Genomic DNA, 23,915 nt, shown 5'->3' with positions numbered 1-23,915 from the left:
CGTTTTTCTTCATCAAATAAGAGGAAACTTTTGATGTTCATAGCGGCATGGTTGCACGAGTTCTGTGTATTCTCGTTATGTGAGTTTTTATTCTCTGCCAAAACCAATCCTACCACTGCTCGAGCAAAAATTTCACGTTGCTATAGCAAAACGGATTAAAGTTGTTGTCAGCTGTGTCAGCATTCATTGCTTTCCAGTTTGCGCTTTTCAAGGAGAACTAATAGAATTTGTCATCAAACGTTTTCTTAGTAATGAAGCGCAGAACTTTGGATGTGTATGCAATATGGTCTGAGCACTTTTAAAATTCAGACAGAAGCTGGAAGCCACCTCATTTTGTTCAGTAGCTGTCATCACATATTGCTGAGCGTCAGTGAGAAGCACATCCAGCTGCTGCTTTTTCTTTGATAAGATTCAGAAAGCCGTTTTCCGACAAAAAGAATTTCCAAAACTGAGTTTTCATAAGGACACAGGGTCGACACGTTTCCCCAGTTGGTCTCAGTTAGGTTGAGGTCACCGGTGATGATAATGAAGGTGGCTCTATGAGATACTTTCTCTTCGCTTAATTGCGACTCTAGCTTCTCGAGCTCACCTGATCAATTTTTGTCTGAATTACCGGGTTCAATTTTCTACCACCTCATCCCGGGGTGGTCTCGATTGTCTGGACATAATGCTGGCTGGGTTGTCTGGACATAATGACTTGTTGACCGGGCTGGCTGGGTTGTCTAAGCTGTATGGTCATTAGTCTGACTGGTCTGGACATAGACATTTGGTTGTCAGGAAGTTGTCTTGGTTATTTGTCAGTGACCTCGACTCGGGTTACCATGATTGGAGCGGAGTTATACGTGATATGACCTCCCTCTAAGCTGGGAAGTGGAAGGCTATAATGGAGAGTACCGCGTTTTTTGGATTACGTAGCTTTTATTGTATGAGCCAACTTTTTCAGGGTCTTTCCCATTATAGCCCCCCCCCCCCCCATGAACTTATAGCGCCCCCATTATGGTATATTTACCATGATTGGGGGGGGGGGGGCTATAGGTTATCTGACCACTAAGCTGGGGGGCTATAATGGGAAAGACCCCTTTTTCATTAATTCAGCTTCAATTGTGCGCGGTATCTAATTTATTAAAAACCAAAGGACATTTTTTAATTTGATGGCTTATACCTGTGAGACCTGTTTATAGAAATGTTTGGATACGGTAAGCTGCTGCGATCTGTAAGTATTTTCAATGTAAGGCGGTTCTCTCATTTTGATCTGCTGAAACGTGCCGAGTTAGAAGTTGGTTATGCCGCGTCGTTTCTCGGCTTGAAGTACATTGTATCCGAAGAATTTTCTACAATCGCTTCTTATGTTCGTCAACTAGTTCAAACGAAACATCCTCTGATAGATACGGTTAGGAATCTTTTGGCTGGTAACCGTGATCAAAATCAGCCTAATCACAGTCTGCTAATCTTGCTTCTTTGCAAATTGGCATCAGAAACTGATAATTTTGCTACAAAACCTAATCACCCAAGCCTCGGATCATTGGAGAGTGGAATTTATCAAGTTCAACGCGATATTGCTGAAATGGTATGTAACTCGAAATTCAATAGAATTAAGGTAAATCAAGCTCTCAAGTGTTCGACTATATCTGGTTTAGGCTGAAATGATGTTTGTTGGCTTTTCAATTCACGCAACTATTCAAAACCTGCAGAATAACCAATTCCGCCGTTTTCAACATTCCTCAGAACTGGTACGTGGTAACAAATTAGCAGTTTTAATTGGAGACTTCATATTAGCTAAAGTATCAAAAGGCGCAGCAGATACTGAGTCTTCCCACGTTGTTACAGAAATATCATTAGCTGTTGGTGAAGCATCAGAAGGTAATAAAGATTTCATAGCTATCACTTGTAAAAATGCTGTTTAATGAGTAGAAATAGTGATATTTGCAGGCAACTATATCAGAAGTCAATTGATTTCCACCCTCGAAACCAACCGGATTAACTCTTTATCTGATGATCCTAATATTGGACTCTTCACTGAACAGACTCTAGAGCGGTCCTACAATTTATGCTCTGTGTCTCCGTTCACACGTTTCGTCAAATCGGCTCTACTTATTAGTGGGAGTAGTACTCATGTCATAGAAAGAGTTTCAGCATTGAGCAGGAGCTTGATTTCGACAGTGGAAAGTAAATTCAACTTCCCTATTATACAAATTTAAAAGTTTAGGTATCCTATGTTTTTTTGCTGTTATTTTGCTTCTGACTTTTTTTAACAGAATTCTTGAGATAATTATGGTTGTCAGGTTTTCCTTAGTATATACTGCATTAACTGTAGAATCTTCTTATTGTTTGTCTCTTACTTACCTATTGCAGGTTGTAGAGAAATATCGCTGCACCAAACGAATCCATCGCAGTTGCTACTTCACCCGAAGTTTGCCAAGAGCTCATCAAAAAACAGCTATAGCAAAGAAGATATTGCCGTTGAATTGAAAAGGCGATACAATCGCAACGCAGCTGTGACCTTTGATATTTTAACTACTTTCCCTGATTGTTCTGCTAGAGACATTATATACGATTTGATTGAATCTTACAAATATTAACTGTTTGAGATTTAAAAATAGATACAACTAGTTTCATTAAAAAAAAACTAATACGAGTGAATGCGATCTCTAGATAACCGAAGCAGTCGTTTGTTGCAAGGGATGCATATTTTTGCAATTCGGTAAAGATTTGTAATGTTTTGCAATAGTTGTGCCATTTTTTGGTTTACCAATATTTATTTTTCGATGTTATATCCGGAAATGCTTATCAGTAAAATTGGACTGCAGAGAAAGACGCATATTGCAAGACGTATATTTTAATCTGATGTGGTTGTAGTTTCTTGATAACTTTTTACGTTGTCAAGCAATAGCCTCTTATTGTCAGCCTAACGTTTTTTCAAAATGCAGTTTGGGCACGGACAGAATATGCTAAATCTGGTACAACTGTGTCACCTGTAGCAATTCGATAAACATTGGAAAACTATTGCCTGCCATGCATCATCTGCAAGACAGCTCTATAAGTTCAGCAAATTTTACCTGCCTTAATAAAGTTCAGCGTATCACCACAAAATAGATTTTAGGCCCCATATGCTGCCACTTTTACATTATAAAAAATCGCCTAATGTATTGACTTTACTATGAATGTTAGGTAAAAATATGAAAGAAAGAAAAGATAAATTTCTCCGCTTCGAACAATAAAAATTCAAATACAAATTTTACAACCATGGAGAGGAGAGATAAACGCAGCCGTATGCACCCACCTAGTTGCTGAACTGTGTTGAACGTTACGAATTCTTCTTAGCTTTGTTCGCAAAAATGAAAAAAAATCTTTTCTCTTTTTCCCTTTATTCCAATCCGACGGAAAATTGTTTTGGCGGAAAATATCATCCGAATGATCATACGTTTTTCTGAAATAGTCAACTTTAATTTTTTTCATTGGAAATAAGCATTGGACGTGAAGAAATATAACTGCAGCAACCATATACTAAAACTCCATATACTAAAGGTACCGTAAGATCGGATTGATGTTGCTTCGATAATAATTCGGAAGTTCTTCATAGGGGATCATATTATCTTATCTTTGCGTCCAAGCCACATTGCGTACTTAATTTGGATAGTACAGGATCAGTGTGATTGAAAAGATTAAGTTTCGCTTCAGGAAAACACCAAGATTCTTTTAAACTGGTGACAACTGATTTTTCTTTTTTTAAGGCTAACAACTAATATTTTGACAGTTAGCCTAGCCAAATACTGATTATCTCAAATTCTTTCTGTATATCAGAGTTGACTTGACCAATAGCAGTAACATATGAGTCATCTGTGAAAAGAAAAACTTCCGTTGTTCTGCATCTCAGAGGAAGGTATGAATAATATCAGAGTTAAAGGTTGACAAGTATTGATCCATGAGTGGTTTTTTCCAGGAAGAAAAGCCGGTGACAACTACTCGCTGCTATTTTTTTCTTCTAAATAGGATAAGAACCTTTCCAAGGCAATTGTTAGAATGCCAATTGATTCAAGTTTTATGAGTTTTAAGAGTGATATGTCGAATTCTTTTGCAGATCGAGGAAAAAACTCACAACAGGTCATCTATTTATGTTTTGACCCACCTTTTAAACCAGCGTGCTCTGATGGTTTTGGAAACCGTACTGTTTGCAATAAAAATTGCCTTCTCCAATATCTTACTCCAAACCTTTAACTGAAATTTTGGTCTGTTATTGTTTTCAATAGATCTTGAGCCACTCTTATGAAGGGGAATTACCTTAAACTTTCTGAGAAAGATTGGAAAAATGGATACCAAGAATCTCCGTGGTTACCAGCGATTTAATTGTAAGCGAAATATACATATGTCCATGGTCACTGGTCATTTAATTAAACCAATTATTATAAATTTTGTCGTCAGAGGAATGTTTGCTATCCATTTCTTCATTTATTGACTTAACTTCTGATTGGGAAATTGTCCTCAAGAAACATTGACTTATCTGGCATTGTGAAACGCGGCAACTCAAATCGTGGAATATTTTTTTCAAATCGGGTCTAAGTGAACTGAAGTCGTTAAACTTATCTGCAATTTTCAAGTTTGACGCGTTAACGCTTGAACAAAGATCCTTAAATGAAATATAATTGTGGTAATGTTGTTTGCCACTTAGATCGTTAAGCAGCATATGTATTTTTGAATCTCCATTAAAAGATGTAAACTCATTGTAATAGTATTATCCAATGACCTCGTCAATGCTTTACCTCGTCAAAATTTTTCCTCAAAAAATTAAAAGTCCGCGATAGTATGTAATTGTTACTATTTTGTTTGTTTGTTCCAAGATTCTTTAACTAAATTGAAAAACATTTAGGTGTTCTTTTGACACCCATCTTTTCGTTTAATTGAAGCATATTTGATGATGATTTTTTGAGAACATTACTTCTGAGAACAAATAGAAGGACTCATTTATACAAAGAGAAATAGCGATTGAAACAGAATTTGAACACATCTCATCTTTTCATTCGGTATAAGCATTTACGATTTCCCTATTTCGAAAAAATGATTTATCACGGAAAAAGGAATTCGAATAATTTGATGGCGATTTAATTGGTTTTTTTCAGACTATTGATCCTATTATTGTTATTTTCGAATACCTCAACTCATGGTTGGACAATGTTTTGATAAAAGAAATGATCCGTTGGTGAGTGTTCAGTGACACAAGTGGAAATGCTTTTCGTCTAATGACTTGAATTAGAGATCACATTTGAGTATAAAATATTGATTGCTAGTTAGTTTATATTGAAATTGCCTAAAAGAATGCACGGTTCAACAAATTTTATTTTATATTTTGTCGGTTTGACTTATCTAACCGCTGTGCGCAGTTTATGGCCTTTGAAATCTACGTGACAAAAGAGCAACTCCGCTAGGTTATTGCTATGCTCTGTTAAAATGTTTGAGCCCTCGCGGGCCTGGATTGTCACACCGGCTCCCTATGCTTTTGATTAGATAGCTCATGAAGCTATGCAATAGACAAAGTTTTGGATTAGTATGTACGGTTAACCATATTTCCCTGCTTAGAGAATAGTCTGAGACTCAAGACCTAAATAATGTAAGTGCATCCAGATCATCTAAGTGAGCCCTGGGAGACCCAACATTAACAGATATAATTTAGACAGTCAGTGGGAATCGTTTAGAATGAGGAAAACCGTCGAAAACAGTTATATCCGTCCGAAATATAATGCCGATCAATAGCGCCATCATATAAATGGGTAATTTTGTATACTTTAGGGTCTTCTTGAAACAAATAGAGAATGTTTTGTTCTTTGATCAATACAGGTTTGATTTTGTTGTCACTCTTCTTCATGCTGATGAAAATATGACATGACTTCACTGTGGAAAGCATAATACTCAATATGTGACATATACGAGATATAGATACAGAAATGAAATCCAAGTAACAAAAAGGCTGAAAACGTTCCGCGCGGATTTTTGCAGCTCAACATAGAATAATAATATATGATATAATTGATAGCCGCGTCAGCGATTCCAGGCGGCTATTATTGCTCTCCTAATTTTTTACAATTCAAAGAATTTGAATTGTATTGGGGCGCTGTGTTTTTTTTAAGATGTGTTCGCACATTTTTCAATGACTTTGATCTTTCAAAACGGGATAAACAGGTAAAGCCCAGCGGGCATTAAGTTTCATTAGAGGCCTAAAGTGGGCTCTAGTAGTCCTTCAAGTGCTTAGAGTGGTGCAGCTGCTGGGATGTCCTTAATTGAAGGTTAAAAGGTCGTTTTTAGGAATTTTTGGGCTCAAAATGCTGCAATATTTCATGTTTTTTTGTAATGTTTTGAGTTTTTTGTTTGATTAGTCTTAGGTTGGAGTTTTTAAAAGTCGACGAAGGCCTTTTTCGAGACAAATTTACTTTTTATGACTATTTTATGAGCTATATGTTTTGATACTACAAACACAAACACGCAAAATGATACTAATTTTTGCAATTTTTTTCAAGTTTTTTTGAAAATTTTTGTCATTTTTTGAATTTTTCCGGCTTCAGGGGCCAATGAATCTCCTTTGAGGTTTGATAATAGGGCACTGCATAGTTTCTAGTGACAACGGATTGGTTTTCAACATCTTAATGTCTCAAATTTTAGCATTTTTGATAAAATTTGCAATTTTTTTTTCAAGGTTCTCTAAAGTTTTTGTCAGTTTTTCGTATTTGTCAATTCTCAAGTACCAAAAAACTTATTCCACGGTCTGATGAAAGTTACTGCATGGTTGTTAGTTTCAAGGGATTTGTTTTCAACAATTTAACCTTTCGAATGTTAGAAATTTCTTGATAAAATTTGCAATTTTTTAAAGTTTTTCCAAAACAATTGTCTTTTAGTCAGTTTTTCTCACCTCAGTGGCCAGCTAACCTCATCCAAGGTTTGATAGTATGTTAATAAATAGTTGCTAGGGGGCAAGTGAATGGTTTTCTACATTTTTTTTGAAAGAATTTCTATTTTTTGAAATTTGAATTGTTTTCTAAAATTTATTGCCTATCGGTCTTTGAGCCCATGAATTTTTGAAGGCTTGGAATGGGGTTACGGGATGGCGTCTAATAGCCTCTAGATACACAGAAACGATTCTGAAGATTTTAATATCACGATTTTCCGTAACATTTCATTAAAATTTGTAATTGATTTCTTTTTTTTTTTGAATTTTTCGGTCATTTTCGAGTTAATCGATCTTCAAGGGCCAATGAATTTCTTTCAGTTATTGCAGATATAATACTCGACCGATTTCAGAAACAAAAATTTTTTAAATCGGTTTTTTAGGGGAAAAATATTGCCTTAGGTTTAAAAGCTTCAAAAGTTTTGATTCTTTTAGTTTCTCAATTTTTTGAGATGATTTTGTTTCTGTTCTGGCTGGCATTGTTCAATTGATCTGCTGGTCGGGTAGAGTACGTCTGAATTTTTCATTCAATTCTTTGAATTGTTTTTCAGGACTTGTCCTGATATGTTTTTTTACTTCGTCTAACTTTTTTTCGTCTTACCGTTTCGTAATTTCTGCGTTTAGGTTAATTGCGTGACTTACCTCACTCAAAAAATGATTGAACTCACTTATGGAACTTTAATTTTTATAAACATTTACTAATAAAGATCAATAGTGTGCATCTAAGTGGTGCCAAACTTTTATGACCTAATTTGATCTTTTGATTTCGAATATCAATTTTGAGAAAGCTCTTCTAGGGCTTTTTCTTGATAGACCGTATGTGTCATAAAATTGACAGTACGTATCTGACCCAAAAAATCTAGTGGTCTACTAAAGGACTTTTGGTCAATCTGCCTATCTTGTTTCTTTAGTTGTTTCAATTCAGGGAAAGCCACAAGCGTCTATCGCGGCTTTTTTCCGCCAATCTGCCAGCTATGTTTGTGGTTTCTGCGTGATCACAGCTGCCTTTTTCTTTTTATTCCCCATATTTTGTTTAAGTTACTAGTTAAGGTGCCCAGGTTCATCCGTCCCTGAATGCTGGTCTAATAATTCTACTATTTCACGTTTCGTTCATATAATGAACGTTTCGTTTCTAACCCGTGGGTGATAGGTGCTTCTTCCAGAGGTAAACCGAAGCTGCAGGTGAGAAGGGCAGTTTTACAGGTGTACGGGGCATGACTCGCCCCGCGCCATCATCCAACAACCTAACGGCAGACTTGATCCCCATTGAAATCTCCACTCCGCTCATCGCCCAGTGTAAAAAGACCACTCTAACCCCCCAATGCTCAACTTTTTTATAGTCCATTTCGCCTCTCTCAGTTAAGCATAAGCTGTGTCCGAATGCCCCAGCTAACTACCCGAGAATAGTTGGTTATGTCATTTTGTGCACAAAATGACGAGAGTCTTTCAGTAGGCTTCGATAACGATTTCTCGAAGTCTTCACATCTTTGAAACAGTCAGTGTACATGTAGATGACAAAGAGGCATCTGTTTCGGCGGCATTTGTATTCCCTGGTGACATAAGCATAAAATGAATTTGGGCACATGGGATTGTCGTTTCTGGTGGTTATCCTTCATTATGCTGCTTGTGCTTAAATTATTGGCTAGTTTCTTCCTTTCCATCTTTAGAAGTGCAGTTTCATCATAGGAGGCTTTTTGGATTAATCCGGTGACTGTAATCATTAACCAGTGAATGTTTATTATTATGGAGCTATAGGCAACATTGAATTAATCTTTCCAGATAGTTTTTGTAACCAATGACAGCAAATTCGGAGATAGATGCACATATCACAGACAAGTACGAAGTCAAGAAAAGGCTGGGTAAGGGTGCGTATGGAATTGTATGGAAGGCGATTGACAAGAAGTCCGAACAGACTGTGGCCTTGAAAAAGATCTTTGACGCATTCAGGAATCAGACAGATGCGCAGAGAACCTTCAGAGAGATCATGTTTTTACAGGTAGGGATCTAGATTCTATTCTGTGATCTGTATACTGTGATTTTGAGGATCTGATAATTTTATGATGCTTTTTGCATTGATAGCGTTTCTTGTGATCTAATAGGAATTATAAAGATGCAAGCATATCAGTTTTATCCAACTGACCTTTCATGTGTTTAATTGTCATAATTAAACGTGCTGTATATAACACAGGGTGCCATACATTCTATTGAGTTCCGGAATGATTCTTAAAATAACCCTGAATCTAAGTTAGAATTTTTGCCAGTGTTTTTTAGACGAGACTGTTGTTGGAAAATTATTTGGTTGCAAATTTCAAAAGAAAATGACACTAACTTGATTCCTGTGGACTGGAGATTAGTGTAGAAAGTCATGTCATAAAGATATTATGTTGTTCTAAAAATAGGAATTTGGAGACCATCCGAACATAATCAAACTGCTGAACGTGATCAAAGCTAACAATGACAAAGACATCTATCTGGTCTTCGAAAGCATGGACACAGATCTCCACAATGTGATCAAACGGGGCAACATTCTAAAAGACATCCACAAACGATACATAATTTACCAACTGCTTAAAGCCACGAAATACATGCACTCTGGAAACGTCATTCACCGAGACCAGAAGCCCTCGAACGTGTTGTTAAATGCAGAGTGTTTTGTGAAAGTGTGTGACTTTGGACTGGCCAGGTCTGTGAGTCAGTTAGAAGAGGATGCGAGTAAGAACCCAGACGGCGGAGTGTTGACAGAATACGTTGCCACCAGGTGGTATCGGGCACCTGAGATTCTGCTGGGGTCACACAAGTACACGAAAGGTAAAAAATAATTTTCAACAATACATTGTGGGAAAACATATTTTGACCCTAACAATTTTTTGACACAGAGATTCTAGAAGATGACGAGAAACATTGTGCGACTCCAGTAATTTTTTTAATATCAGATCATTTTGCCAAATTTTTGAGAATGAGTATTATTAGAGTTTATTAACTTTGAAACTAAATTTCTATCAAAATTGTGCTTCGGTTTAGGTGTTGACATGTGGAGTATTGGGTGCATTTTGGGTGAAATGCTGCTGGGCAAGCCAATGTTCCCGGGAAGCTCGACATTGAATCAGATTGAGAAAATAATTACATACCTGCCATTCACTTCAGACGAAGACATCAAAAGCATTAAGTCACCTTATGGGGCATCTATACTTCAAAAAGTAAGTGCTCTATTTGTTTCTTTGACTTTGGTTTGATCAGTGTTTTAATGGGACAAAAAAGTTGGATGTTTGATGAATTTAGGTGCAAGTGAAGCAGAGGAAATCTCTGCAAGAGCTGGTTCCCAATGCGAGTGGAGATGCCATTGATTTAATGACAAGGTTGCTTCATTTAAACCCTGACAAGAGAATCACAGCCTCTGAGGCTTTGGAGCACCCCTACGTCGCCAAGTTTCACAATGCGCAAGGTAAGCGAGGGAAGAATTTGTGTTACATTTTTGTCAGTTAAAGTATTATTAATGGCCGCGAAGCGATAGCTGAGGCTATTATTGGCCTTTTCTTGTTTTTTTTCACAATCTAAGAATTGGATTGTATTGGTGCTCTGTCTTTTTATAGCTGCGAAGCTGTAAGCTGAGCGAAGCTATATTGCGGTGCTCTTGGTTTTTTTACAATTCAAAGAATTTGAATTGTATTGGGGCGCTGTCTTTTTACAATTCAAAGAATTTGAATTGTATTGGTGCGCTGTGTTTTTTTTAATAGCCGCACAGCGATAGCTGGGGCTATTATTGGCCTTCTCTTGGTTTTTTTACGACTCGAAGAGGAGTATTGGTTTTCTCTCGGTCTTTTTTTTTTACAGGAAGTAGATTTGTTCACGCGGCATTTTGACCTAAAAGCGAAAATGAGAAAAGCTGTCTTGGTGAACAGATTTTTGCTAAGCGAGAGAAGGTTTTTGATCATGCGCTGCGTTTAGTGAATGACTTTTTGACTTTGAAAAGTAGTTTTTGACTGAATGGCACATATAGATAACCGTTTTTAGCCGTTTTTTCGTCTAAGTGGCCCAATTTTTTTGCTTTTAATTTGGTTTCGTGTAGAAATAAATTGGTTTTGATACTATTTGGAAATGTCAACCTCGGAAATTGATGACACAGTGTTTTGCAGAGCCTGAAAATGCGTTTCAAGTTGAAAATTGGCACATATTTCTTGATTTTTTTAGTTAATATTCGGTTTTTTTCTATTAATTTCTTCACTTTTGGATCTCTTAACCGTCTTTTTGTCAAAAATCAGTTAATATGGCAGCTTCTCTTTGATATTTCATATACTCAACGCCTCTTTCTACCTCGATGTAATTTTGTTCTATAAAATTGTACTTATGCTAATCCGATTTTTGTAGTTTTTTTTTCCGATTTTCGTCAGTTTTTGGTTTGTATTTTGGTTGTAGCTGCTAGAAATAGTCTTTTTGTGCAACATGAGGGACTTCAATTTCGTTTCAATAAAAATTCAATCGTTTTTTGGTGTTAAGTTTTTGAAAAACGGTTACAAATTTTTCATAAATGCAGTCTTAAAAATTTTTTTGACCATTTTTTTTGCAAAATGTTTCAATGTTTCGTATTTGTGAATTCTGCTTTTTCCTTTTTTTGTTCTCTTCAGGAGGATAGATCTTTGTATCGGATGACCAGTTATCTTTTCTATTTCTTGAATGCTGACCAATGAAATGTATTCGTTTTTCTTGAATTCTTGAAATTGATTTTTAACTTTCAAAAATCATGAATGATTTTTGGTTGCGGTGTTCTTTACATTGTGCACATGTTCTTCACACTATAGTTAGTATCATTCTAGCTTTGTTCTGGTACCTACATTTATTTTGTATATTGATTTTCTCAGTTGTTAAAATTGAATGATTTCCGCGTTTTCTTAGATTTTCGTCATTTCTTTGGTTTGCAATTGATTTCATTCAACATAAGGCAGTACTGACAGTTTGATGTTAAGCCTTTTCCATAATTTCCTTTTATGACTTTTTACTGCAACTTCCCGCTTGGGTTTTAATTTGAACGATTTTTTGCCTTTGTATACTCTGATCAATTAAATTTCTGAATTAGTATGAAATCTTGTTGTCCAGCATATGTACAACAAGGAACAAGTGTGTGTTGTTTTTTGTCTTAATTGCAGTGATTAGAAGTGTAAATATAGGTGTTTTCTGATTCTGAAATTTGAGCTTTCTTTTTTGAAAAGATTTAACTTAGTTTCTAAGATATATCTGCCGTTTGCTTTCGCGATCTTCAGATTGGAATCATGAGTTATTTGAGGCAATTGATAACCTTGTCAGGTTTTTCAGACTATCAGTTTTTTGACCATTTTAATGATTTCAGATTTTTTAACGTAACCAAACGTTTTCATAAATATGAAATTTTGCTTCATTTTGTTTCTCTTGGTGACAGTTTTTAGACAAGTTTAACCAATTTTTAGAACAGACCCTGAGAGGCAGTGAGCTAATGGTTTAATACAAAAGGTAGTGGCTTCTGCTGCAATTACGGTTTTGTTAGTGAAGTTTTGACGCTTCGAGTCGCTTCCGGAATTCTTCCGGCTATGTTTTTATTTCGTCGTCATGATTTTTGTTACGACCATATGACGTCACAGCCACTTTTTGTTCATTCGTTCATGCAATTTCAACTGAATTGCATGTGTGACGTCATTTTTCGCTCTTAGTGGAGCGAGTTTTTTTGTTCATGCGCCTGATTAAGTTTTTGGTCACACTTGACTTACCTCACTCTCAAAAATGACTTCCTCACTTTGAAATTGACTTTTATTTAATTTAATTCAAAGAGATAAGGTCAAATGGGTGTGTATCACTCTAAATGAAGGTTATTTGAGATCAGCTAACAGAGGCAGCAATAACTTATACAGATTTTTAATCAAAATATAACAGATCAGCCTTCAATGAAAAGGCAAATTTTTTTGGTCTGTCTTTTTTACTGTTTTTTAGACGGCCGATCTACGAATCTATTGCGGCTATTTTCTGGCAATCTGCCAGCTATTTTTTTTAAGATGTGTTCACACGTTTTTCAATGACTTTGATCTTTCGAAACGGGATAAACAGGTAAAGCCCAGCGGGCATTAAGTTTCATTAGAGGCCCAAAGTGGGCGTTAGTAGTCCTTCAAGTGCGTATAGTGGTGCAGCTGCTGGGATGGCCTTAATTAAAGGTTAAAAGGTCATTTTTAAGAGTTTTTCGGCTCAAAATGGTGCAATTTTTCGTGTTTTTTGTGATTTTTTTGAGATTTTTGTTTGATTAGTCTAAGGTTGAAGTTTTTAAAAGCTGATGAAGGCCTTTTGCGAGACAAAATTGCTTGTTATGACCATTTTATGAGCTATATGTCGTAGTACTACAAACATAAACACGCAAAATGAAACTAATTTTTGCAATTTTTTTCAGGTTTTTTGAAAATTTTTGTCATTTTTTGAGTTTTTTAGCCCTAGGTGTCACGAAACCTCCTCTAGGGTTTGAGAAAGGGTTGGATGATAGGTAACTGCACAGTTTCTAGTTGTAATGGAACGGTTTTCAACTTTTTGACATCATGAATTTTAGCATTTTTTGACAAAAGTTGCAAATTTTTCATGTTTTTTGACATATTTATTGTCATCCTTCAAGTTGTTTGAGTCCCAGGGGCAAGAAACCCATATTAGGGGTTGGATAATAAGTTACTGAAAAATTTTTAGATACCATGGAATAGGTTTCATCTTTTGAATATCACAAATTTTAGCAATTTTTTTGAACAAATTTGCATTTTTTTCAGGTTTTTGAAAATTTTCATCATTTTGTCAGTTTTTCCAGTTTCAGGGAGTAGGCAACCTCCGTTGAAGTTTGTTAATAGGGAACTGCATAGTTTCTAGTAACAATGGAACGCTTTTTAACTTTTTAATGTCTCGAATTTTAGCATTTTTTTGATAAGATCTGCAATTTTTTAATGTTTCCTCAAGTTTTTGTCAGTTTTTGATATTCGTCCATTCTCAAGTGCAAGAAAACTTATTCCACGTTTTGATGAAAAGTTAGTGCACGGGTTTTAGTTTCAATGGATTTGTTTTCAACAATTTAACCTTTCGACTTTTAGAAATTGTTCGATAGAATTTGCAATTTTTTCAAGTTTTTTTTAAAAAAATATTTGTATTTTATTTATTTTTTCTTGCCTCAGTTGCCAGGTAAACGCATCCGGGGTTCGACAATATTTTATTAAATAGTTGCTAGGTGGGCAATTGAATGGCTTTCAACATTTTAATAGAAGGAATTTCTATTTTGAAATTTGAAATTTTTTCTAAAATTTATTGCCTATCGATCTATGAGCCAATGATTTTTTAATGCTTGGAATTGGGTTACTGGATAGTCTCTAGAGACACAGAATTGATTTTGAAGATATTTATATCACAATTTTCAGCAACATTTTCTTATAATTTGCAATTGATTTCTTTTTTTTTAAATTTTTTGGTCATTTTCAAGTTAATCGATCTTCAAGGGCCAATGAACATTTTTCAGGTATTGCAGATATAATACTGGACCGATTTCGGAAACAAAAATTGGTTTTGAAAATAGTTTTGTATAGGTGTTTTTAAAGGGAAAAAATTTTGCCTTAGGTTTAAAAGCTTCAAGAGTTTTAGCAATGAGTTTGTTTTTGTTTAGTTTTGACTCTTTTAGTTTCTCAATTCTTTGGTGATTTTTGTGTTCTGGCTGGCATTGTTCAAGTGATCTGCTGATCAGGTAGAGTGCGTCTGAGTTTTTCATTCAATTCTTTGAATTGTATTTCAGGACTTGTCCTGCTATGTTTTTTTTTTAAGATCTGTTCACACATTTTCATGATTTTTGAAGTCTGGAATAGTGATTTTGGTCACGCCGAAACAGGAAGTGGAGCGAAAAAGCGAGTGGTTTTGCGGCGTGAAATTTTTTCGCTCTAATTTTAAAGTAGAGTGAGAAAACGGTGTTTGAACAAAAATTCGCTTTCTCGCTAGTGGTTTTTTGTTCACATGCGGCAATTTCACTTTGATTTTTACTGTTTTTTCGATTTTTTGGATCAGATTTTTTTCTAAATGGTTTTCTCAATCCATTCATAGTCCGTTCAATGTCTAGTTTTCTGTTTAGTCAGTGAAAATTTTTTGAATTGTGCGTCAGGACTTGTCCTGCTATGTTTTTTTGTTTCGTCGTCTGACGCCCTTTTTTCATTTTACATTTGTTCACACAGCAAAGCTGAAAAAGTCAAATTTTCTGAATGACTTCTTCCTCTCACTAACGGCATTTGCGCGCGTGACGTCATTTCTCACTCGCTTTAGCAAAAGTTTTTAGGTTATATGCGTGATTAGATTTTGATCATACGTGACTTACCTCACTCAATAAAATGACTTTTGCACTTTAATTTGAATTTGTTTAAGGTCAAACGAACTCGTATGTACAGTCTAGGTCCCTAATAAGAGGCTTCTGTGGAATGAATTTTAACAAGCTTTATTAATTTATTGCTGAATGTTTTTCAACTAGTTTTTTTGAGCGGCGTCGATTTTTTTTTTCAATTTAGATCTTTATCTGTTTCTATCTCTATTATATGGCAGGCAGGTCTATTCTTTCGCAGCTATTCCGGCAATCTGCCGGCTATGTTTACAATTCAAAGAATTTGAATTGGATTGGGGCGCTGTCTTTTTTTAAGATCTATTCACACATTTTCATGATTTTTGAAGTTAAATTGGATTAGTGATTTTGGGCACGCCAAAACAGGAAATGGAGCGAAAAAGCGAGTGGTATTGCGGTGTGAATTTTTTTCGCTCTAAATTTAAAGGAGAGTGAGAAAACGGCGTTTGAACAAAAATTGGCTTTCTCGCCAGTGGTTTTTTGTTCACATGCGGCAATTTGACTTTGATTTTTACTGTTTTTTCAATTTTTTGGATTGGATTTTTTCTGAATGGTTTTCCCATTCGATTCATAGTTCATTTTAGGCCTAGATTTTTGTTAGAATCAATTTACATTTCCCGCTAGTGGTATTTTATTCTCTGCATTTTTACGTTGCTTTTGTTTTTTATCTTATTTCTAATAGCCGAACAGCGATAGCTGGGGCTATGTTTTACAAATGGTTTTTGCCAATTCACTCATAGTCCGTTCTAGGTCTAGTTTTTTTAATCAATGAAAATTCCTTGAAGGACTTGTGCTGCTATGTTTTTTTAATGATCTGTTCACACATTTTCATGAGTTTTGAAGTCAAATTGGAGTAGTGATTTTGTTCACGCCGAAACATGAAGTGGACCGAAAAAGCGAGTGGCTTTGCTGCGTAAAAAAACGGTGTTTGAACAAAAATTCACTTTCTAGCTAGTGGTTTTTTGTTCACATCCGGCAATTTCACTTTGATTTTTACTGTTTTTCCAATTTTTTGGATCGTTCTTTTTTCTAAATAGTTTTTCTAATCCATTCATAGTTCATTCTAGGCCTAGTTTTTTGTTCACATGGGGCGTTTTGACATCGATTTTCAGTTTTTTAAAAAAATTTTGATCTTATTTTTTAGAAATGGTTTTCTAAGTTCACTCATAGTCCGTTCTAGGTCTAGTTTTTTATTTAGTCAATGAAAATTCTTTGAATTGTACGTCAGGACTTGTCCTGCTATGTTCTTTTTTTGTTTTCGCACCTTTTTTTCATGATTTTGAGCTTTAAAAACGGGATAAACAGGTAAAGCTCAGCAGCGGGCACCAAATTTCATTTGAGGCCCCTAGCGGCTTTCAATAGTCCTTCAAGCATTTAGAGTGGCTAGCTACTGGGAAGGCCCTAATTCAAGGTTCAAAGGTCATTTTTAGGAGTTTTTTAGCCCAAAATGTTGCTATTTTATATTTTTTGTTATTTTTAATAGCCGCCCTCATCTTCTCAGCCGGCTATTATAGCGCTCCTTGTTTTTTTTTACTTCGTCGAATAAAAAAGTGTTTCGCTCTATATCATTTTGCCGCTTTTTCAACATTTTGCGTGATATCTTTTTGACTTCTCTAGGCTAGTTTTTCTCTTCTCTCATTCTGCTAAAAGTGATTTTGAACATCAGTTGCTCAGCAAAGCAATTCAAAATGAACAGAGTCAGTATAAACAACTGAAGTCAGAAGTAAAAACGGGATAAACCCATAAAGCCCAATTTTAGATGCCCGCTATTTGAACGTCGTTCCTATAAGTCTTAGTTACCAGCTCTAATGCTTTTTGGTATTGATAGTAGCCCCTGTAGCCTCTCAGAAGTAGCCTCTCATAAGAAACAGAAGTATATTCAACTACAAAATGCCATCAAAACAAATCGGACTTAAAAAATGTTTTTGTACAAAAGTCTTTTATTTTCAATATCTTCTATTCTTTCAATCCCAATCATGCTTATTGGAATCAACGGCGGCTATTTTACGGCAATCTTCCGGGTATGTTTCAGATTATTTTTGGACCAGTCTAAAATTGAGGTTTGTAAAAGTTGATAAAAATTTTTTGCAAGGCATTATTACTTATTGTGGCAATTTTAAGAGCTTTGTATTGGTACTCCAAACGTAAGCACGCAAATTTACATCGAGTTTTACAATTTTCAAATTTTTTGAAATTGTTTGTCTTTTTTTGAGGTTTTTTCAGCACTTGATGTCAAGATTGACACCTCGTGGGTTTAGTAATAGTTTTTTGCATAGTTTCTAGTGTTAATAGAATGGTTTTCAACCTTTAAACATCACAATTTTTTTTATGAAACTTGCAATTTTAGGATTTCGAAATTTTTTTGAAATTTGTTAGGTTTCTATAACCTCAACGGCCAAAGAGTCTTTTCTAGATTTTGATAAAAGGTTATTGCATGGTTTCTAGGAGAAATGAGAAATGTTTTTCAAGATTTAATATTACGAATTTTAGCCATTTTTAAAAGAAAATGCTTTTTTAATATCATTTCTGAAAATTGTGTTTTTCCTCAGTGGCCAGGCATCCTCCTATAGGAATTTATAGTGTTACTGCACAGTTTCTGTTGGCAATGAATTAATTTTAATTTTTTAAATGTCACTAGTTTTAGCAAATTTTTAATGGAATTTCAAGTTCTTTGAAAATTTTTGCTTCACCAGGGGCGCAGGAAGTGGAGCTTGACTATGAGCTCTCACATATATGCTTGAGATAATGGAATGTACATCAAAATTTTGTTAGCACGACTCTTTGCAATTATTTGATAAAATTAAATTTTTCCGAATTTCTGAAATTTGCAATGAAATGGTTCTGAAGATATTAATAATACGAATCTTAGCAAGATTCTTAAAAAAATTTTCAAATTTTTCGAATTTTCTTTGGCATTTTCTGAGTTTAACAATCTTTACTGGCCAATGAAATTTTTCAAAAGTCTTGCAGATGGGTAACATAAGAACATTCTAGAGACAAAAAAATGGTTTTCAATATTTTTTCTAGCGAAATTTAGAAGCTTTTTAAATTTTGCTTTTCTCAGTTTTTGAAGCTTTTGTCATACTTCTCGAGTTTATCTACCTTAGGTGAGAGGGAAGTTAATCTCTTTAAAAAGTTTGTGCGTGACTTAATGAGTATATTGAATTGTGTCCTATATGGCCTTCAGGTTAATGAGCTTCAGTCTTCAAGAGTTTTAGCAATAATTATTTCCTTATTTATTTTGTTTGATTCTTGTTTCTCAACTTTTGATTTTTTTTTCGACTGGGATTGTTCAATTGATCTACTGGTAATGTACATGAGGTCTGTTTTTCATTCAATTCTTTGGATTGTATTTCAGGATATGTCCTGCCATGTTTTTTTATTTCGTCGTCAAGATTTTTACTACGACCATTGACGTCACAATCACTTCAAATCTACTTTTTAATTGCTCTTGACCGTAGTTCATAGCAATTATTGTAAACGTGTCTTTTTTATGCAAAATTTTCGCTTGACAATTTTGCCTTTTTGAGTGACTTTTACGCCCTTGACTTTTTGCGTTTCGCGTGATCGAAAATTCTCTCTCAATCACAATTTCAAGCAGTTGAACTCAATTGGCGGCAATTTAATACTAAAAACCAAATGAAAAGTGTGCCGAAACTGGTGTCATTTTTAACTTTAAATCCTTATAGTGGTATATGTTAACCTCTACTGTGGAGCCCACTATAGAACTTCTTTGTCCCATTTCCCAAACAGGAAATGGAGCGAAAAAGCGAGTGGTATTGCGGTGTGAATTTTTTTCGCTCTAAATTTAAAGGAGAGTGAGAAAACGGCGTTTGAACAAAAATTGGCTTTCTCGCCAGTGGTTTTTTGTTCACATGCGGCAATTTGACTTTGATTTTTACTGTTTTTTCAATTTTTTGGATTGGATTTTTTCTGAATGGTTTTCCCATTCGATTCATAGTTCATTTTAGGCCTAGATTTTTGTTAGAATCAATTTACATTTCCCGCTAGTGGTTTTTTATTCTCTGCATTTTTACGTTGCTTTTGTTTTTTATCTTATTTCTAATAGCCGAACAGCGATAGCTGGGGCTATGTTTTACAAATGGTTTTTGCCAATTCACTCATAGTCCGTTCTAGGTCTAGTTTTTTTAATCAATGAAAATTCCTTGAAGGACTTCTGCTGCTATGTTTTTTTAATGATCTGTTCACACATTTTCATGATTTTTGAAGTCAAATTGGAGTAGTGATTTTGTTCACGCCGAAACATGAAGTGGACCGAAAAAGCGAGTGGCTTTGCTGCGTGAGAAAACGGTGTTTGAACAAAAATTCACTTTCTAGCTAGTGGTTTTTTGTTCACATCCGGCAATTTCACTTTGATTTTTACTGTTTTCCAATTTTTTGGATCGTTCTTTTTTCTAAATAGTTTTTCTAATCCATTCATAGTTCATTCTAGGCCTAGTTTTTTGTTCACATGGGGCGTTTTGACATCGATTTTCAGTTTTTTTTTAAAAAAATTTTGATCTTATTTTTTAGAAATGGTTTTCTAAGTTCACTCATAGTCCGTTCTAGGTCTAGTTTTTTATTTAGTCAATGAAAATTCTTTGAATTGTACGTCAGGACTTGTCCTGCTATGTTCTTTTTTTGTTTTCGCACCTTTTTTTCATGATTTTGAGCTTTAAAAACGGGATAAACAGGTAAAGCTCAGCAGCGGGCACCAAATTTCATTTGAGGCCCCTAGCGGCTTTCAATAGTCCTTCAAGCATTTAGAGTGGCTAGCTACTGGGAAGGCCCTAATTCAAGGTTCAAAGGTCATTTTTAGGAGTTTTTGAGCCCAAAATGTTGCTATTTTATATTTTTTTCTATTTTTAATAGCCGCCCTCATCTTCTCAGCCGGCTATTATAGCGCTCCTATTTTTTTTTACTTCGTCGAATAAAAAAGTGTTTCGCTCTATATCATTTTGCCGCTTTTTCAACATTTTGCGTGATATATTTTTGACTTCTCTAGGCTAGTTGCTCTCTTCTCTCATTCTGCTAAAAGTGATTTTGAACATCAGTTGCTCAGCAAAGCAATTCAAATTGAACAGAGTCAGTATAAACAACTGAAGTCAGAAGTAAAAACGGGGTAAACCCATAAAGCCCAATTTTAGATGCCCGCTATTTGAACGTCGTTCCTATAAGTCTTAGTTACCAGCTCTAATGCTTTTTGGTATTGATAGTAGCCCCTGTAGCCTCTCAGAAGTAGCCTCTCAGAAGAAACAGAAGTATGTTCAACTACAAAATGCCATCAAAACAAATCGGACTTAAAAAATGTTTTTGTACAAAAGTCTTTTATTTTCAATATCTTCTATTCTTCCAATCCCAATCATGCTTATTGGAATCAACGGCGGCTATTTTACGGCAATCTTCCGGGTATGTTTCAGATAATTTTTGGACCAGTCTAAATTTGAGGTTTGTAAAAGTTGATAAAAATTTTTTGCAAGACATTATTACTTATTGTGGCAATTTTAAGAGCTTTGTATTGGTACTCCAAACGTAAGCAGGCAAATTTACATCGAGTTTTACAATTTTCAAATTTTTTGAAATTGTTTGTCTTTTTTTGAGGTTTTTTCAGCACTTGATGTCAAGATAGACACCTCGTGGGTTTAGTAATAGTTTTTTGCATAGTTTCTAGTGTTAATAGAATGGTTTTCAACCTTTAAACATCACAATTTTTTTTATGAAACTTGCAATTTTAGGTTTTCGAAATTTTTTTGAAATTTGTTAGGTTTCTATAACCTCAACGGCCAAAGAGTCTTTTCTAGGTTTTGATAAAAGGTTATTGCATGGTTTCTAGGAGAAATGAGAAATGTTTTTCAAGATTTAATATTATGAATTTTAGCCATTTTTAAAAGATAATGCTTTTTTAATATCATTTCTGAAAATTTAGTGTTTTTCCTCAGTGGCCAGGCATCCTCCTATAGGAATTTATAGTAGTACTGCACAGTTTCTGTTGGCAATGAATTGGTTTTAATTTTTTAAATGTCACTAGTTTTAGCAAATTTTTAATGGAATTTCAAGTTCTTTGAAAATTTTTCCTTCACCAGGGGAGCAGGAAGTGGAGCTTGAATATGAGCTCTCACATATATGCTTGAGATAATGGAATGTACATCAAAATTTTGTTAGCACGACTCTTAGCAAATTTATGGATCTTTAGAGCCAGTGAAACAATTTATGATAGGGAAGAATTCTGGTTAGTCTCTGGAGACAATGAAATGGTTCTGAAGATATTAGTAATACGAATCTTAGCAAGATTCTTAAAAAAATTTTCAAATTTTTCGAATTTTCTTTGTCATTTTCTGAGTTTAACAATCTTTACTGGCCAATGAAATTTTTCAAAAGTCTTGCAGATGGGTAACATAAGAACATTCTAGAGACAAAAAAATGGTTTTCAGCATTTTTTCTAGCGAAATTTAGAAGTTTTTTAAATTTTGCTTTTCTCAGTTTTTGAAGCTTTTGTCATACTTCTCGAGTTTATCTACCTTAGGTGAGAGGGAAGTTAATCTCTTTAAAAAGTTTGTGCGTCACTTAATGAGTATATTGAATTGTGTCCTATATGGCCTTCAGGTTAATGAGCTTCAGTCTTCAAGACTTTTAGCAATAATTATTTCCTTATTTATTTTGTTTGATTCTTGTTTCTCAACTTTTGAATTTTTTTTCGACTGGGATTGTTCAATTGATCTACTGGTAATGTACATGAGGTCTGTTTTTCATTCAATTCTTTGGATTTTATTTCAGGATATGTCCTGCCATGTTGTTTTATTTCGTCGTCAATATTTTTACTACGACCATTGACGTCACAATCACTTCAAATCTACTTTTTAATTGCTCTTGACCGTAGTTCATAGCAATTATTGTAAACGTGTCTTTTTATGCAAAATTTTTGCTTGACAATTTTGACTTTTCGAGTGACTTTTACGCCCTTGACTTTTTGCGTTTCGCGTGATTGAAAATTCTCTCTCAATCACAATTTCAAGCAGTTGAACTCAATTGGCGGCAATTTAATACTAAAAACCAAATGAAAAGTGCGCCGAAACTGGTGTCATTTTTTTACTTTAAATCCTTATAGTGGTATATGTTAACCTCTACTGTGGAGCCCACTATAGAACTTCTTTGTCCCATTTAGGCTCCCCCCCCCCCCCCCCCGACTGACTGAAGCAGGCTGCAATTGATTAGAGCTTCCACTGGTCGTTCAAGAGCAATTCTTCCGACGTTTAGTCGGTTATGTTTGTTCATTCGTTCATGCAATTTCAACTGAATTACGTGCGTGGCGTCATTTTTCGCTCTTAGTGGAGCGTTTTTTGTTCTTTCACGTGATTAAATATTTGGTCACATTTGACTTACCTCACTCTCAAAAATGACTTCATCACTTTGAAGTTGATTTCTGTGTACTATAAATCAAAGAGGTAAGGTTAACTGAATGTGTGTCACGCTAAATGCAGGTTATTGTAGAGCAGCTAATAGAAGCAGCAATAACTTATACAGATTCCTAATCAAAATATAACATCTCAGCTCTTAATGAAAAGAATTAATTTTTTTTGGTCTGTCTTTTTACTTTTTTGAGACTGCAGATCTACGTAGCTATTGCAGTTGTTTTCTGGCAATCTGCCAGCTTTTTTAAATTGTGTACCCTTTTGTTCTAGTCTTTTAACTTCATTCGTGGGTTAGGTCCGGATTTTACTGTTTTGTCAGATACAAAGGTGGTCCCAAGAAAAATGGCTTGTAGAAATGATTTGGTCGATGAAGAGATATAATTTTGTTTCCGTAGGGCTTTTAATTTAACTTTAATTTTTTTTTGCCCTTTACTGTAAAAGCAATAAAACACTTTCAAATTTAAGATAATTTGTTGTACTTTATGGTATTTGAATTTACTGTAAAGCCTTCACAACCATGCCCAGTATTTAAATTTAACTGTGTTTTAGCTCTATTTACAAAGAGCACATCAACGTTTTTAAAAGCCGCCGAGCGATAGCTGGGGCTAATTTTGGCCTTCTCTTTATTTTTATAGCTCGAAGAGGAGCATTGGTTTTCTTAAGATTTTTTTTTACCGGAAGTACTATTCGCTCAGACGGCGTTTTGACCTGAAAGCGAATGAGAGTAAAAATTACCATATGAACTATTTTTTTCTGAGCGACAAAAGTTTTTTGATCATGCGCTGCGATCAGTGAATGACTTTTTGACTTTGAAAAGTGTTTGACCATCTATATGCGGCATTCTTTCCATTGGCCAGTTGTTTATAGTTTAGTTTTTTGTGAAAATAATCTTCAATAGAAGCTGTATTAATTCGTGAACCTCTGAAAATGAGACCACTGTTTTTGAGAGTGTAATAATGCGTTTTAAATTCTAAATGAGCACATTGTCCAATTTTCTAATTCAATTTTGTTTTTTATTAATAGCCGCACAGCGATAGCGAGGGCTATTATCGGCCTTCTCTTGTTTCTTTTATTTCGTCGTCATGATTTTTCTTAAGATCATATGACGTTACAACCTATTGCGGCTATTTTCTGGCAATCGGCCAGCTATGTTTTAATTTCTTTATTTTTGGGATCTTCAAGCGGATTTTCCCTTGAATATCAGTGCTCATGGCAATTT

At 34.9% G+C, this 23,915-nt stretch overlaps 2 protein-coding genes across 2 annotated transcripts in view; both read left to right on the top strand.

Moving 5' to 3' along the window:
• The first annotated feature begins 1,183 nt into the window (after positions 1-1,183).
• LOC142346303 (all trans-polyprenyl-diphosphate synthase PDSS2-like) lies at positions 1,184-2,609 on the top strand. Its single transcript, XM_075398826.1, has 4 exons — positions 1,184-1,567; positions 1,638-1,860; positions 1,930-2,166; positions 2,353-2,609. The coding sequence occupies exons 1-4, from the start codon at positions 1,184-1,186 to the stop codon at positions 2,577-2,579; spliced, it is 1,071 nt and encodes a 356-aa protein (XP_075254941.1). The 3' UTR covers positions 2,580-2,609.
• Positions 2,610-8,714: 6,105 nt separating this feature from the next.
• Positions 8,715-23,915, top strand: part of LOC142345659 (uncharacterized) — a 31,521-nt gene continuing 16,320 nt past the window's right edge. Inside the window, exons 1-4 of the mRNA XM_075397856.1 lie at positions 8,715-8,927; positions 9,331-9,739; positions 9,953-10,128; positions 10,211-10,373. Coding sequence (XP_075253971.1) covers positions 8,727-8,927; positions 9,331-9,739; positions 9,953-10,128; positions 10,211-10,373 — 949 coding nt within the window. The 5' untranslated portion in view covers positions 8,715-8,726. The remainder of the gene's footprint in view (positions 8,928-9,330; positions 9,740-9,952; positions 10,129-10,210; positions 10,374-23,915) is intronic.

The sequence above is a fragment of the Convolutriloba macropyga genome, chromosome 9, assembly GCF_964194025.1.
Source record: "Convolutriloba macropyga chromosome 9, txConMacr16.3, whole genome shotgun sequence".
Lineage (NCBI taxonomy): Eukaryota > Metazoa > Xenacoelomorpha > Acoela > Convolutidae > Convolutriloba > Convolutriloba macropyga.
This window is presented reverse-complemented; position numbering and strand designations above follow the sequence as displayed.